At 42.0% G+C, this 17,651-nt stretch overlaps 2 protein-coding genes across 3 annotated transcripts in view; both read left to right on the top strand.

Annotated features, from left to right (window-relative positions):
* The first annotated feature begins 366 nt into the window (after positions 1-366).
* On the top strand, positions 367-4,288 carry nup42 (nucleoporin 42). 2 transcript variants are annotated; one of them, XM_041052592.1, is made up of 7 exons: positions 367-634; positions 1,641-1,910; positions 2,071-2,159; positions 2,289-2,365; positions 2,544-2,630; positions 2,725-2,827; positions 3,323-4,288. In XM_041052592.1, the coding sequence occupies exons 1-7, from the start codon at positions 459-461 to the stop codon at positions 3,844-3,846; spliced, it is 1,326 nt and encodes a 441-aa protein (XP_040908526.1). In that variant the 5' UTR covers positions 367-458; the 3' UTR covers positions 3,847-4,288. The 2 variants fall into 2 exon arrangements, with proteins under 2 accessions (XP_040908526.1, XP_040908527.1); XM_041052593.1 differs by having other exon boundaries at positions 367-633; positions 1,646-1,910.
* A 3,851-nt stretch (positions 4,289-8,139) lies between these two features.
* rims3 (regulating synaptic membrane exocytosis 3) overlaps positions 8,140-17,651 on the top strand; it is a 29,889-nt gene continuing 20,377 nt past the window's right edge. The window contains exon 1 of the mRNA XM_041053564.1: positions 8,140-8,247. The gene's annotated coding sequence lies outside the window, so the exon portion shown is untranslated. The remainder of the gene's footprint in view (positions 8,248-17,651) is intronic.

Below are 17,651 nucleotides of genomic sequence, written 5' to 3' on the forward strand. Positions count from 1 at the left end.
CCTACTGGGCACAGGCCCAGAAGTTCAAGGGGCCCCTGGGCAAGATCCTGTCTATGAATGACTTTTAATATTTCTTGATCGAAAGTCATTGAGCTCAGTTTAAAAGACACAAAATGACCACAAAGACACACAAAACGACAGCAAAGGAACACAAAATAACCACAAAGCCATTGCTGCCAGCCTAGGAATCACAGTTTGTCACATTTTATATCCTCTATGGAGTAAGTACTACGTTTAACAGCGTGATGTGATGAAGCTCCTGCTCCTGAAAGCACTGCCTTTGCCACGTGGGGTCGCTGTTGTTACCGGGATCCACGACGATGGGCCATGACGTAAATCTCCGGCGACCGGAGCGTGCGCCTCGTCGCGGGTCGCACGAAAACATTGTGGGGAGCAGGAGGTGTTTGGGAGCTCGGAGGAAAGACGACCGAATTTGAGACAACCAGCGCGGGGTGAAAATGACAGTGTGCAACTTCTTTCTTCAGGGCCGTTGTCGTTACGGCGAAAAATGTTGGAATGAGCACCCGAGGGGGGGAAACAGAGGAGGAGGAGGAGGTGGACGAGGAGGAGGTTACAGCAACAACAACAGCTACGGCGGCTCCTCCGGTCAGCAGCAGTCCAGAGGAGGTGGAGGTAAAGCTAACAGCTAACAAATGTGAACTTCTCAAAGTGTGGTGTTTGCGGTGGCAGGTCTGCTGAGTGTCAACAGTAACAGACCAGCTGGAAGCTGACTCTTGTTTGTCGTTCATTAACATGGCGCTGGTTTGTTCGCTTTCGTTTCTGAGCCACTGTGTTTTCTTCGTAACGTTAGCTGGCTTGATTCGAGCATTTTATTTGAACTTAAACCAAAGTCACATATCAGTAAGGTTTGACAGAATATTAGAAACACCCATTGGCTTAATGCAACAACACCGCAAACTGCATCGTTGAAAAAACAAACAAACATAAAACCGTTTAAGCACAAACAAACCATGGTGAAGGTAGAGTTTGGAGTTTTTGTGCCAGGTAGTTGTGCTAGACTACATTAGTCAGATATACCTTATAAAACTGGAAACTGAATGTAGAGCTAACTCGTTTTTATTAGCATCAGCCTCCAAACGCGGCCGCTGTTGTGTGTGATGTTGGCTACATTGATGACTTATATAGAGTTTTTTATTCTGGTATTTATTTTTTTTCGTATCAGTGTTGCAGCCACATTGAACTGATGATACGAGGAAAGCAAACCCAGTCAGTAAACAAAGAAAAACAAGCATTACTGGGCAGCTAAAGGTAGTGAGAATAGAGGAATTGTATCACAGAAGTAAACAATGTTTGGAGTTATTCCACTCACAAATATAGGTGAAATTAATTTTATTTATGCATGCCAAAATCACAAATATATCTCAGAGGGATTTACAGTTTGTACAATATGTCATTCTTTATCTGTAGACCCTCAATACTGAGAAGGATACACACACACAAAAATCAATTTACTGTTAAACCCTGTTAAAAAGGAGAAACAGTAGAGGAATCCCTCTTTCAGGATTGACAGCCATGCCATAGTTATTGTACATACGGAAGTGGGTGTGGTAGTTACAATATGGAGGAAAAGATATACTTTTTTTTTCTCAACATTGACTTTTATTGCTTTCCATGGGTGTTTCAGGGTTCGGGAACAGAGTTTGGGTGAATCCTAACCAGCAAAAAGGAGGCTATATCCAGCCTTCATCCTTCTCCTCTCATGGAGGTGATGACTGGGGCCGAGGAGGAGGTGGAGGTGGAGGGAGAAGAGATAACGTGAGGAGCTCTGATTTCAGCTTCTCTGGTCAGAACAGATTTTCCACACTTAGTACTCCTAGTTCCTTTGACAGAGGAGGAAGAGGAGGAGGACAAGGTGGAACAACTGGTGATGATGAAGATGACAAAAAACTGTGAGTTTGCTTGTTTTTTAGGGCCCGAGCACCAAGTGGTGCGAAGTCCCTATTGAAATTGTAGTTGTTTTGGTGTAGAATTAAAATAAATGTTTATGTGTCAGAAGGTAATCACGAGTTACGAGATAATTTATGTGATGTCTGCCTCATGATCACACAGGGAGTGCATTCAGATGGACATGGAGATTTGGGAGAGTTCACGACAGTGGTGCTTCTCATGTTATTCAAGCTCCAAGATGCCTTTATCTGGTTTGTATCAAATATACTTTTAATAACATGATTTCTTGTGTCATGTGTAGCCATAACACTAGTTGTAAATTATGGGTTTATTATATTAATCACCAAGAAATGTGTTTATTTATTTATTAATTTCTTCAGGTTTCACCGATCTCTCTCCAGAGGAGCTCAGACTGGAGTATTATTCCACAAGAGCCTCAGGAGATCTGCAGGGTTATGTAAGTGAAGTGTTAATGTCGCTGCTTTGTTTTTGTCTTCAGGCCAATAAGAAAGTCAAGAGGATGGATACAAGTTTTCATTTCAACAAGGAAAAAAATGTACTTCAGTTAAATAATGAATTGCAGGCATTTTATAAATATGTATAAGTCTAAGAAACAAACTGTGTTGTGTGTTTAGATTAATGGTGTCAATCAGTTACTCAACCAATGGAGAAGCAGAGTGAGGGAACTGAGGGTTATGAATCCACCCACCCGTGCAGCTGTGGTAAGACACACACACACACACACACACACACATACTCCCATCTGTTGATGTTGTGAACAGGTTTTGATATGCAGTATAAATACTTTCCATGCAGCTCGCAGAGTTAAACAACCCAGCACCTCAGGCATCTTCAAGTGGCTTTGGCTCAGTGACAGCAACTGGATTTGGATCCTCAACAACTGACTTTGGAAACAAAGGTGAAGAGGGAGTATTCATTTTTACAATAAAAGAAGAAAGAGGAGCTAGAAAAAAAACCAAATTGAGATATTATGTGCTAATTAGTGAGCTTTAGAGGAATTGGTAGGTGGAGTTTAATACCTTTCCTACCCCCCAGTCCCTTGTGCCGCGTTGAGCTAGTCAGCTGTTGGCTGTAGCTTCTTATATAAAATGTAATTATCTAACTCTGTAAGAAAGAGCTACTGCTTTAAATCATCCCTCATCTCTCTTGACTACAGTGCTTGAGCAGATGATTTGTATACATACAGTATAGTACAGTGTTTGAGAGTCCAATTAAATGGCTGACTTGTGTGAAGTCAAGCACCTGAATACGTCTAAATTCGAGTTTAGAGATTTACAGAAAAAGAAATGCATAGAACAAGCATTTCTTTGTTCTGTCCGAATATGCTGATCGAGCAATTAAATCCATATAAATCCCTGCTCGTGTTATTTTTAAAATCTTTCTGACCATCTAGGCTTTGGAGCTCCGGCACCAGGGCAGGCCAGCAGTTTCAGCTTCGCTGCTGCAACTGGTGGATTTGGTTCCTCAGCTGCACCGTCATCATCAGCCGGTTTTGGTAGTGCTCCTACACAGCCTCCCTCTGGATTTGGTTCCTCCTCTGCTCCTTCAGCTTCAACTTTCTCCTTCGCCGCTCCGACCACCAACAAACCAGCAGCCACTTCAGGGTTTGGCTCTGCCTCTGGATTCAGCTTCAGCTCTACAGCAAACACCGGAGGAGGATTTGGGAGTGGCTTTGGGGCTGAAGCACCTGCTGCAGCAGGAAGCAGCAGCATTTTTGCTGGACAGATGAGCGGAGGGTTTGGGACAGCTGCTGCTCCACCTGCTGCAGGAGCCGGGTCTGCCGGTGGGGCGTCGGACAGTCTGTTTTCACCTGAGAGCAAACTAACTCCAGAGGAACTGAATCAGTTTAAGGCTAAGAGGTTCACTCTCGGTCAGATTCCTTTAAAGCCTCCTCCAGCTGACATGCTGGTAGTGTGATATGTGGGGAAAGTTTACAGAAGTTTTGAAATAAAGAGGAATAATTTATATAAAACATTTTTTTCTGCATAGAGCTTTTGTTAAATCCAAACTCATTAATTTTTGTTTTTAATACATGGCCGATGTTTAATACTTTGATCACTTCAGCTGAGGAAAGTTGCTCTGGTACTGTTTAAGCTTTTTGTCTATGTGCAAATTACAGACTATGTACAGCTGCACAATATGTAGTATATATTTTTAAATAATGTCTTTTATCATAAATAAATTACTATTTTGGGGTGATTGAATGTCTTAGAATATACAGTTTGAATGCGGTGAAACAATTTTAGCTTTTGCCATCTGTTGAGATAAGTTTGTTTCCACGAGTACACGCATGTATACACATGTATACTGGACTGACACATGGTTATGACAACAAAACATTAAAAATATGCCTGTTACGTGGTTGAAAACTTTTATTTGCACAAAAATCTTGCAACAATTCAGGCATGATGTCCTCTTACCTAGAAATTTATTTCACTGAATGTTTTGTGAGACGATAGTGTATGTTTAACTGACATATTGTAATCTTACATCAAGGCAGTTCCTTTTGTAAAGGTTGTAATTGCACAGAACAGCCAGGTGAGGGGGTCACAGCACAAGCCCCAAAATACCTCAGGCTTTTTGACATTGCAGAGATGCAAAAAGAGATACTGGGAAAGTGTAAATAACTAGCTGTTTATTTTCTCTGGGTGAGTATTGTTCTCCCTCTGTTTGTTTTTACTCAGATTATAATGTGACACAATATTGAAACATCTGAACCATTGCCCATCAGTCCAAAACCATCCCTCCACACCAGCTTGTAGACCTTCACCCAGTAAAAGAGAGTGTGGGAGAGTGCAGATGACAATGAGTGAGTAAGCTATTCAATGCGTATTCATTAGGTGTTGAGCACCCAGTGGGACCACAAGAGGAGGAATACAGCGACAAAGAGACACCAATAAGCTATTCTGCTGCTATAGGGGCTTCAGCTCTGCTGACTGGAGCATATTTTCAGCTGACAGGGAGTTTGTGATATTGGCAAGAGGTGCAACTGAGCTGTGTGTGTGTGTGTGAATTTATTTTTATTGTGTTTTTGTGTGTCAACTCATCCCAAGTCCGCATCTCATGGCCAGGTCAGAGGCATTGTGCATATAACTAATACAGTTTCATATCTATAAATGGTAACACAGCAGTAACTGGCAGCAACAGAGTGCAACATAGTAATTTTCTCTCCTACTTCTCAGTCTGTCAGCAGTAACCTCCCACCCACCCCCTGCTAGCAGATAATACATCAATAATTCAACAGATTAATGAACGATTAAAATAGAGACTATCTCATGAAAAGGCTCTTGCATGCTGATTTCAGTGAAACTTATTTAAATTGCCATCCGGTCTCTACATGTAACTGAGAAATATGGGCACTTGTGAATCCTTGTTTCCCCAACAGTAAATAAGCAGATATAATCACTAACTGCTGTGGCATCAAATTGCCCGTCTGCCTGTGTTTATGTAACGTGTGCACGAGCTGCACAGAGTAGATCAGCGCAATATTAAAGATGAGGGATGAGTCTTTGGATGCCTGCGCACACATAGCCAAAGACAGAATGTCACTAGGAACACTTATTCACTCTGGAGTACATTAAGACCTGTGTAAAGTGGTCCAGTTAAATTATATTAAAGAAATGATTACATTTCGCTCATCTGACCGGTTGTGTTTAATGGTGAGAATTAGAATTTGTGAATGCAGTCATTTCCTCCTCCTTCCCTCCTGGGGATTGTTCAGTATTCCCAGAAGGGAGCTTGGATTTGGAGACATGACATTTGAGTTGCAAAGCACAAACACATACATATACACACACCTGTCACACACTGTACACGGTCCTCCTTTAATCCCCAACCCGCCCCACCCTCCTGGGAATTCATAGCTTACACAAACCTGGTCACATGACCATGATGTGTACTGTAATTCAATTGACTCTGGCCTGACTCCAGCAACATGGACCAGACATACACTGTATATGGTGCTCTAATACATTGAACACACTTTTCCATAGGGGAAATGGGGGCTGTTCATCTTGTTAATTCTCTATTTAGACCATGTAGCACAGCTGTGTATGTATGTCGGAGCGCTGGACGGATCAATCCTTTGAATTATAACTTCTGCCTGCAGCTATTGAAATTCATCCTCCCTTGCCGGCGTCTCCAGATCAGCATTTTTTAATGACATACAGTGCTTAAATGCACATTGTGTTACACGGCCACTGTGGTCACTACATCAGCTGATGACAGCAACAGATGTTCCCACCACCTCTTGAATCCCCTCTCTCCACAGAATGCCAATGAGCAGATTCGGATTCAGTGCTGGTATTAATGTTTGATGGGGGCTGATTCCCGTCGACCCTCCTTACTGTTGCAGCAGAGAACGAGGCTTAGTAATTGGAACAATGAATCCTGGGGTAGAATTGATTGTGTTGTGCCACAGCAGTTCGCCTATGGGAAACAGGGCATTGATCCAAGGCCTCTGATTTATGCCTATTTGAACGGTTTGCCGCATGGGTGACTGAGTGGCATATATTTCACCTGCGAGGGTCTGGACCTGGGTTTCTGTGCTATGCATGTTTATGGGTTCGTATTAGGATCAGGACACCGCGTTCTCCTAACACACTGACATTATTAACAGACTGCAGTGAGTGAACCCTCTCAGGACACAGAATATATATACTGTATTTGAGACCAGACTGGGCGAGGCCTGGATCATTTGAACTAAAGTGGCTCTAAGTGGCACTGAGAGGCTGGACACAAAATTATGTTCTATTACATCCATTACATTTATTTTATTAGTGTATGCAGACCAAGCTGCATGCTACCTAAGCACATGCATCTGTGTAGGGCATCACACTGCAAAAGACCACGTTTTGAGTGTTTTAAGTGAATGTAATATTTTTTATGTTTTCAGAGTTACATTACATTGATGTGGTGACTGAGCATCGATAATGTGAGGGATGACTATTCTCAAGCAAGTTTCAAGTCTGAAAATTGTATTTTATACAATACAGAAATTAAATATTGAAAAAATAATAATAATAAATTATATCTGTGTGCAAAATGTTCTTCACCTCTGCAAGTCTGGATTACCACCTGTGCAACAGACTGTTTATTATGTGTCAGTTTGGAGTGATTTGATTCACTCTTGTTTGCTTGGCGAGACGCAGCAGCAAATCAGAGTATCAGCTGAAATGGTAAAGACATTTTGGGAAATATGCTGCTTCGCTGTATTGCTGAGAGTTCAATGAGCTGATTAATATAACTCTTAACCTTGCAACTGTCTGTTCACTTTAATGGCAAATATGAAGCTTCTTCCAACAGGTGGTTAGTTTAGTGAACTGTGGAGAAACAGATCTGTTAAAAGGAAAAAAAATTAATTAATTGATTAATTAATAAAATAAAAACTGCATCCCGGCTCCTCTATAGTGCACTGACGTGAATGTTTTATCTTGTTCAATTATACAAAAACCAGAGTGAAAGTATAATTATGGTTTTACCAGGTGCTAAATGCCAGACTATTTCTTGACCAGGTGCAGTGACTTCCTGTTTATGCTAAGATAAGATAATTAACTGCTGCATATTAATGTAGCTTTCTATTTAAATTATAAACTAAGTGAATGGTATCAATCTTCTCAACTACCTCTTGAAAAGAAAGCAAATTGACATCTTTCGCAAAATATCAAACTGTTCCTTTAATACCACATTTGAGTTTGAACATTAACATGCTGCCTTCCACATACTTAAGGTAGGTGCAACAGGGAACTATTTTTTTTTTGCCCCAGGGCCGTACAGCGGATGAAGCCTGCCCATGCACCTCTTCTCTTATCAGGCAGGTAGCTTTTGTAGGCCTAGGTACTATGAGGCCTAAACCTCATCAGAGGATATCATACATGTGGAAGTAACTCTGTGCTGTGGAGCAACTCAGATAACCAACCCATGCATCTTGATCCCTCCATTTTTCCTCCACACAAAGGAGATGAGGTCCACAGTATTTACCCACGCTTGCCTCACAAAGCCACGCGTTGTCGCTGTTTGCCATGCCGCTGAAAGCAGCACCCAGGCCTACTGTAGTAATCGCATCTCTCCCCCACCTCTCCCCCTCCCCTCCCTCCTCGTTCCCTCTCCTCTCCACAGCAGCGCGTCTCTCACCGCGCCTCGGATGCAGTGTGACCAGCAGCACCGAGCGGAGGAACCGTCCAGCGAACCGCCGTCCGCACACCAGCACAGCAAAAATAAAACCCAAACGATGACATTCTTACACATACGACAGAAGCAAACAATCATTTGACAACTTCCGACCCCACACCTCGCCTTCGCTGCTCCTTGCTGTAAGTGGTAAGTGCTCTGATTCCTTTTTTTTTTTTTTTTTTTTTTTTTTAAATTGCGGGGCTCCAAGTGCTCAATTTCCCGCACAGGGCATTGATAGCGCCACTGCACTGATGTACTGAATAATGCAATTAACAGCAGAGCAGATTATCTGTGATAAGAGCAGCGTGGCTAAAACTGGGTGCAGTCATCTGAATTTACGAAGAGGTAATGGTCTCCAGATTAGATTATTACTGTCAGCTGGGAACACTTGCTTTCTTCGTTTATACTCGCACCTTTGTAGCAGCAGAAGCTTGGCATTGTCAAGATGGCTCACAGTTTACACTTCAGTCAACCTCATTAACTGTTTAAAGAGAGTGAGATGATTAAATGAGATGATACACACAAGATAATGCACATTGAGGCTGTATGGAGTGATTGTAATGTGACTTAAATACTTATAGATAGAATATTTCTTCTTCTTGTTTGCCTTTATGTTTCCAGTTTGAACATTTAAATGTGCTCTAAAGGGAATTTTACCAGTGTTGCTGTAGGAGCAGATAACGATCGTCTCTATTGATTTTGCCATGTAGGGAGAAAGTTCAGCCATGTCAGAGGTCAACTGTGCACCTCTGCTGCTGGTGATCTGTGGGAGGCTTGTGTGGGGTCAAAGGCGTAGAAAGGTGCCTCAGGATAGGTCAGCTATGCATTGCTATCCCCCTTATTTTTTTTTTGGCTGTGTTTGTTTGTGTGAGCACATGTGAGTGAAGGTGACAGTAAAGGGTGGGGGGAGGGAGGAACTGGGAGGTGGGGGAGAAAATAAGTATATTTTGAAATGCCTGTCCTCTGCCAGCACACAGGTCAAGCCAAGTGCATGCTGAGGTGCGAGATTATATCAGATGGTCACACGCACCACATGTACGAGCATATACACGCACAAGCGCAGACACAAACACAACAATGCCCGGAGCTCAGCTCAAAACTGTGTTCCCCACCTGTGGATGTGGGGGGGCAGGGGGGATAGAAACCAGTGACAGGGCTCCAGGGCTTCTGTATCTCTGAGCTCTTGTGATTTCTCTGAATGTTTTGCTAAGAAAATCTGACAGTCTTTAAGCTGTTTGATATTTCTGACATGCAGAGTTTAGCACAGAGTGTGCAGCAGAGTCAGTACATTAACTGGCACTAAAGGAGCGGGCCCTCTTTGGCCCTTTTTAAGGAGAAAAAGAATAATTATCCATGTGCTTAACTCTTGAAATCCGTGCCAGACTCGCACTTGATCCTCTGAATAATCCACTGAGACAGAATTGAGATAGTAAAATACTTGAAAGAGACTCAACACTGCTTTGGCAAGCCATGTTTCTATATCTCCATTTGCACTTAGCTCCAAAATTTAAATGCAGAAGCCATTTTCTACAAATTCTGCTTTTTACACTTGCAGAAAAGATGTTTAGAAAAAAAATTCTGTCATCCCATTTTACATCGTCAAACAGCTGCCATGCAGCTCACATCTCTGTTTGTGAGGCAGTCATGTGCCACAGTTTTTAGTTTCACATTTGGGTGGGTGTGGCAACCAAGCAGCTTTGAGATGCGTGGCGCCCAAGTTCAGAGGGCAGACAGATCCCTGCTCTTTCTGAAATATTCACCAGGTTGAAAAATATGTGTCTGCGCGTGCATGTGTTTGAGTCTGAGTAGAAGAGAGAGATGCGTCAGATAGTATCATATGAGCTTGCTACTCAAAAGGCCAGCCTGACCGTTATGCACTGTATCATCTTCCATCAAAGAGCCTCTGCACGCACACACACATACGCAGTCCTCAAAATTGAAAGCTGGAAAGGGCAAAGGCAAAGTCCACTGACACATCAGACCACACTTCAGATCTGTAGCTGGTCCTGGTCTTCTTAGAAATGAAAATGAAATCAAAACAACCAAAGGGGGAAGAGCAGACACTTTTCGTAGTAATGAGCAGGCTTCAGTGTGTGCGTCTCGGTGCATCTTTATATGTGTGTTTTTGTTGCATCTTCTGTGGCTGTGTGTACTCGTCATGCACAATTCGCTGGCCAACTGGTATGTATCATCAAAGAGAGTGGCTGTGATTGGTTAACAGTGAATGGCCGGTCGGTATTGCGCCTCACTTCCCACTTCAAACTGGACTCGCTAATGAGACACTACAGTTTTGGAGAAGATTATTTTGCACACTCACACTCAGACACATTCAGCCATGATGGATGAGGATGTGGGTTTTGACCTATATTTTATAGAAGTTTGTATTTTTCCTGCAGACGTCAGGTGATCATCCAGTTGAGAGCCACTGTACTTTTTTCGAGAAATATTCTGCCTCTGCAGCAGTCCCCAGAAAATCAATGCCACTCACCACCCGATATGGGTTTGAGGCTGCTGCAGGAGTAAAGGTGACCTCCATTATATGCATGTGGGCCACTTGCGTGATAACCTAGCACCTTTCAAGGAGACAAAAGCTATGCTTCTAAAAAATGGACTATGTGTTTGTAGTTGTTGCCATATTTACAAAATTCGCAATCTGCCGAGGAACTTAAACATTGTTGTAACCTTTTAATGCATATCATTGTGTCTTGTCTTTAAATTTGACCATTTGGCAGGGTGAAAAAAATCCCCTGTTCCAAGACAATGACACTACATGATAATATTAACCTATAAAAAGACGTTATGTTCATTTGTATAAAGTATTTCATCAAACATTAAAAATGTGGGATTCAAATCTGTAAAAGAGAAAAGACATGACAAGTATTAGAAGACTTCTCACTGTTATTATATATCAAAATATCTGTAGCCACGTTGAGGTAATTGCATGTTAGTTTAGTTTATGTTCCTCTCAATGGACTGTGTGATAAGAATTATAAGAAGTCATTCTGGAAGAAATACGACTTAGTGATTGCTTTGTGTTTTTAATTTACACCACATAATTGCGTGTTATAATTCACAATATTATAATCCACAGTTGCACGCTGAGAATAGAAATTCAGACAAGTTAATGTCTTATTGTTCCCAAATACATCTTATCAGTCTGGCAGATCAGCCAAACAGTCAAGGAACTCAAAAATGAGGTCACATATAAAAGGAAGAAAGTAGAGAAATGGATTAAAAGCCTGTGATAGAAGTCCTAAAAACATAAGTGAGCAGAGAGATAAATATACAGCTCTTATCCTGTCCTCTCGCTGGATCTGACTATGTTCCAGTGCACACGTCCTTTTAGAGGTTTAGGAGTAAATAAAATAGAAAGGCGTGTTTTTGGTGACCCCTGGCCGTGTCCCTACAGGCCTGTGGTAGCCCCTCCTTAGCCCAACACCGCCCGTGCTGTCTAAGCGGGGACTTGCTGATCCGGACATGGTATAAGTGGGGTGAGATCCTGTTTGCTCTTCCGCCCCGGGCTGGCTACCAGCATCCCAGGTGGGATGGTGAAATGAGAGGATGGGGGGTGGGGTGGGATGGGGTGGGGAGGGGTGGCTGAGGGGTACTGAGAGAGATGTCGCTGACCATATTAGTCACCAGAGAAAGCAGGTCATGAGTCAGGAAAGCTTCCAGTCTCATCTATCACGCCCCTCTTAACCCACTTTCCTTCCAGCCCAGCCACTCCGCTTTTTTATTTTTCTATTTTCTATTTTCTGCATCCCCCCGTTGCTGACGGAGTAACTTTGCCATCTCTCTTTTGATAGTGATGAAAACGAGAAGAGGGCGCAAAGAGAAGGGTTCAGTGCTGGACAGATTACTGGTTTCGGGTGAGAAGAGATTTGGGGATGACCTTTGTGGTGCGCCGAGGGAAACTGTTAGGAATTGATACATTTGAGGAAAATAAATAAAACGATTGAAGGGAGTTTGTTTAAGCTGTGTCACTGCAGGGAGGAAAAAAAAAAAAGAAGATAACATGGTGACATGATGAGGTCTCATTTTCACACCAGATTTCCCAGGGTGGTGTGTATAGAAACCCTGTGAGCTGGGTGAGACTGCTCAGGGGTGATAAGTGATTATATGAGAAAGGTCTCACTTCTCCAAACGGCTGCTGGCTCAAATCCTGGAACAGGTATTTGATTCACTGAGGAGACGAAAACGTTGTGTTTCTAGCTGAGCTGTGGAGGGATTATTGTGGAATATAGGGGAGCTGTGGATGGGTGAATGGACATTTGAAATCATTCTCCACAGGGTAGTGATTTGATGGTTGTCAGTGGCTTCAGGCCAGCTTTTCATAATACAGTTTAATGGAATTGTTATTGCTATAAACAGGTAACCACCTGCCTCCCACAAAACGTGTGTGTGTGTTTCCGCTATGTCTGGTTCATGAACTAACATCCCATGAACAAAAAAAAAAAAAAAAAAAAAGGTGGGGGGATAAAGTGACTAAGCTCTGTTCACTTGTCGTTTATTATGTGCTGTGTGGTGTGGAGAGAAAAGTGGAGCCCTGCAGTGGCCCTGTCATAATTAAGTATATTATACAGAGTAATTCTAGTTTAGTGCTGCTCAAGTTTTTATTTATCTAGCTTTGGCCATCAGTTGTACATTAGAGACTATTCACCAGCTTAATTACATCCTGGAATTGCAATAGCATCTCTGAAAAGAGATCCAGCATGGGAAGAAACACGAGCAGTGAGACAATTAGGTTTTAAACAAACCCTTATGTGAAAAAGTGAGTGGTCAGATTGTTGTTCCAGCTGACTGGTGTAAACATCCCTCAGTTTAAAGGCTGACCTCCATCATACTTGCTGCAGTTATGCCTGCACACAGTTTTCAAGAGAAGTGGATTAATATTGACATTACTGGTGGACTCGCTTTTGGTTTTTACCTCAAAATAAAGTGGCTTAGATGAATTGGCTAAACTGTAACCTACTGAACTTTGTTGCAGTGATGTTGTTTGGTGAGTTCCACATTGTCATAACTGTGGGAAACGACTCGGTAAAACTATGAAAATAAGGCCCAAATTGTAATAAAACAAAACTATCCTTTAAGTTTTTATTTAAGTAAATTAATGGCAAGCAGTTTTATTTGCCCTAATTCCAGAGCAGCACACAAACATGTATATTGGTCTATTGCAAAATATTGGTTTTATTGTGAAAAGATGTTCTTAAAAATTAAAAAAAAAAAAAAAAAGATTACTGGATTATTATTGTAACAACAATTAAAAGAACTAGCGTGCTGAAGTACCAGCTGTGGTTTTTATGCTCCTTCATCTTGCTGAGTGGATGCAGGTAAACACAAACAGCAGTTGTCATAGTGTCATAAATTATTCAAGTGTGCATTAAATAAGTGCTATGATGAGTTTTGGTTTAATGACAAAGGCTCTTAAACAGAAAAGGATAGATGTTTGCCATAGGCTGATACTTGCCTTGTGGTCAGAAGACATAATGGTTTATTGTATCACGGGTCACAGGTGTGTGTCGCACATTTTAATTGAACATTTCAATAACAAGTGACACTTTAAACAACCTCCGACAGGCTGATGTAACCCCTTCAGTTGTAGTTCTGGTGGAGAAAACGTGACCCTTTGTTTTCCCCGCCGTGGCTCATTCAACACGATGCAGGCAGTTCGTGTGAAAGCATGGTGTGACGGATCGGATCTGTGTCTGCTGTCACAAGGTGATGTAGAAGGAGTGACTCAATGACTCACCTCATTAAAGATTTTATTGGATAAAAATGTGATTGCGCCAATGGGAGAGGCAAAGCGAAAGCTCCTGATGAACTCCGATGTCTGTTCATTTCATGGCTGTTAGCGTTTGATTCAGATTTGCGTGTGTGTGTGTTCGCCAAGCATAATATTGCTCCGCAAAGTGTGAAATAGGAAATTTGTGAATATTTAATGGTGGTGTGACTGTATCTGGTCAGTCTGTTTGTGGGACGTACGCTGAACGCGCTCAGTCAACATGATACTGAAATCTAATCCGTGTCAGAGCTGAGTGTTTTACAGAAGATTTGGATGTTATTTCGCGTCCATCAGCCAAGACATTGGTGTCAGCACCCTCTGTCATTCAATATTTTGGCTCTTTCTTCTGCCACGCTCTGGCACGTACATTCAGTACAGCATATGTGTGTTTGCACTATGCTGGGTTTCTCTGTGTGTGATTTTGTGTGTGTGATCCATTTGGCTCTCAGTCATCCCACAGCCTGGCACTCTTACTGTCCTCCGCGTGTGCGTAGCAGAAAAACCAGCCTTCTGTTTTCTCTCCTTTAGAGACCCCTTATGATCAGAGAGATAGCAGGCGCCGGGCAAACGCATACAGTATCATAACCTGGGAAGTTTCCATGGTAGCCTCAGCAGGAAGTGCATTACAGCTCCTGCTTGTCCTTGCGTGCTGCCGGCGTGATTGTCCAGCATGAATTTCTGTTTAATTCGAGCTGTTTTTGCAAGTACATGACATGTCTGCGATGAAAAACGTAGAAACAAAATCTGTTATTAGAACGTGCGGTTTCATAAATCCTGTAGATGTACGCAAGCATACCGTGATATCATCACCAGTTTCATCTCATCAAACCTTTGTCTTATTCTCACAGTTTTTCTTCAGAGAGATTTACCATCTGCTCAGCAGAGTTTTTCAGCTTTTACTGGCCATTATAAAAACCATTCTTCTTAATATGTCCAGTATATTGCATGCACTGTATCCTGCAGTTTAGATTTTGATTCCAATTACCTGGGAGAAATGAAGGAAGCACATTTGGCCTGTTAGAGAAACATCAGATCCTTAATTTAATTAAAAATACGGTATCATATTTCAGGCAGGATGACCTTTATTGAATTAAGAATGACACCCAGTCTCATCATGGTAAACGCTTGACATTCAGGCAACCGCACATGACACCTCTATAGTCGGAGACAGATCTCATACAATAAGATAAAATGCTGAAATGATGATTTGGAAAAATATCTGATGACATTTGACTGGTGACAAATGATGACCAAATGAAATTTGCTGATAGATATTTTTATTTATGCCTTTCAGTTCATTTAGCCGTGATTCAGCTCAGTTCACTCATTGCTGTCCCACATGGGAAATTTGGCTTGCACCAGACAAAAAACACTTGGCAGACTCGCATCAAAACAGACTCATCCAACAGCAAATACACACAAAGAAAGATCAGTTAGAAAAAGTAACACGCAATAATAAAGGCAATAAGTGTATTCAATAAGTAATAAATAAAAAATGGGTAAAACCAATGAAAAAGAACATGTTAAAAATGACAATAAGACAGGTTTTACTGTTTATTGGTTCAAATTTATGTTCAGATTTATTATTAGCATGACTCATTTTGGCTTTATATTGTTTATTTCCTGACAAGACACTAGAGTATATTTATGCCATGTGCTTTTGCAGCTAAATTGTAGGTTAATGAACAGACCAGCAGTGGCAGTGTGGCCTGCATATTAGAGACCAACTTTAAAGAGACCATTAATGGATCTCTCAGCCATATCTAATTACAAGGTTGTGGCATTTGTGTTTATGGGGAGAGACTGAAATTAGAGATCACATTTTCACTCCTCTGCTCTTCTGCATCAGTTTATGAGTACGTTATGTTGAAAGTAGACGGTCAAGCTTGGCTGAATCACACTGAAGTTCATGTTTTCTGGTCTTCTTCACTGTAGTTTGCCAAGTGTTTTCTGCTAGACGGTTTTAAATCAGAGGTCACTCCAACCATTCAGGACATTTTGTCTTTTATAAAAAATTTAATGGTGCTTTTTTTTGGGGGGCTATTCCAGTTTAATCTGTGAAATATTAATGTCTAACTGTGTCCTTTTTTATTTTTTTGTATCTTACTGAACCTAAATTTTTGCCCACCCCCAAAATCTGGATTTTTCTTTCTCTGAAACACCAACAGTCAGACAACTGATCTTACAAGGAAGGGATCGGTGTGGGATGGAGACGGGTGCGGGGGAGGAACTGATAGCCACCAGGTCGGGCAGAGGGGTGGGCGGGGTTTCGGGGGTGGGGGTGAGTGGGGTGAGGGGGTGGCAGTTTGCTGACGGGAGGAGAAATAAATGAGCTCTGAGATGAGAAGAGAAGAGAGCACAGAGACATATGGCAGGGGAGCTGTCTGGCACAGAGATGAAGATAGATGGACTCCAGGTCTATACCTTTAGGTCCAGCAAACACTGTGTGGGGACAGGTACATGGTGGCATCCTCTACATTGACACTGCAGAGTTTAGAGATTGAAAGAGACTAGTAAATGCAGGTGTGGGTGATTTGATGATTGTTTTAGTGAATTCATATCCAGCACTTAAGCACCGTTACAAGCAGCAACATACAAATGGGCTACAGTGTTTCTGTTTTTCTTAATATTGACGAACATGTCTTCATACCTTAGCAGCAAAATAGGTCATTTCTCAACTCAGGGGCTGCTTTGCTTACTCATTGTTCCAGAACATTTGACCCACATCAAGGTTTTGTCCTGTGAGACAAAATCTCCACAACAAGCCAGGAAGTAGAAGTTGAGTCAAGATTTTGTTGCAACTGCAGCAAAATCAGTCATTTATCAGGGCCTTCCAAGTTGACCATCACACCAGTGCATACGAGTATTCTCTGATTAGCCACCACTAAGGATAAGATTTTGTTTTTTCAAAGACTTTTGTTGTGGCAGTGAGGTTACCAGGCAACCAGCCAAGACTACTGAAGGTGCTGGTAGGCAGATTTTGTTAGTGATGGACAGGGCCAGTCTAGGTGTTTCCCCCTGCTTCCAGTCTTTATCCTATGTTAAGCTCAGCTAACTGTTTTATGGCTCAAGTTTCATAGTGTAAGTAAACAAATAAGCATACCTTACAAGATGTTGAACTATTTCTTTAATTGGATGACTCATTTTATGTCAAACTCGCAGTTAAGCAATTAAACTTTAGCTCTGCGGATATGAAACCAATAGGCTTATCAATGTCACTTGTCTGTAGTTGTCCTCTGGGTAAAACGTATACTATGTACCTTACACTTCAATTCACCCTGCTTCACAGTCCTCAGCCAGAGACAGACAGACAGACAGACAGACAGACAGTCGGACACACACACAGATCTCATCATTAGGAGGAAAAGAGAAATGGATGCATGTCTCAGTTGTTGTCACTATCAGTGTCATATTCTTCCCCTTCTCTCTCTTTCACTCCATTATTTCTCACAGTTCAGGCCCCAGCTTCCTGCAGTATTCTTCTGTGTCCATTCATTATGAAGCATCCTCTCCTCCCACGTTTCTCTCCCTGTCCTCCTCCTTCCCTCGCTCGTTCTTCTCTGTCCTCATCGCTCACTTGTTATTCTCTGTCCTCATGCCTCTCTGAAAGCAGAAATTTTATTCTGTTTATCTCCCTTCTCTCGCAGCCTTCTCTATCCCTCCCCTATCCTAATTCTCTCCTGCTCTGCTCGCTGTGTGTTCAAAGTACAGAGGCCCCCCAGAGATACCGGAGAGGACTGCACATGGGCTAGAATAGAAAAGAGAGGGA

This window comes from Toxotes jaculatrix, chromosome 13, assembly GCF_017976425.1.
Source record: "Toxotes jaculatrix isolate fToxJac2 chromosome 13, fToxJac2.pri, whole genome shotgun sequence".
NCBI lineage: Eukaryota > Metazoa > Chordata > Actinopteri > Toxotidae > Toxotes > Toxotes jaculatrix.

What these genes read in the sequence shown, in the direction of transcription:
- nup42 (XM_041052592.1), top strand. Translation starts at nt 459, where the DNA reads ATGACAGTGTGCAACTTCTTTCTTCAGGGCCGTTGTCGTTACGGCGAA. An exon ending in GATGAAGATGACAAAAAACT is followed by an intron (nt 1,911 to 2,070) that starts GTGAGTTTGCTT and finishes ATGATCACACAG; the next exon opens with GGAGTGCATTCAGATGGACA. An exon ending in AACTGACTTTGGAAACAAAG is followed by an intron (nt 2,828 to 3,322) that starts GTGAAGAGGGAG and finishes CTGACCATCTAG; the next exon opens with GCTTTGGAGCTCCGGCACCA.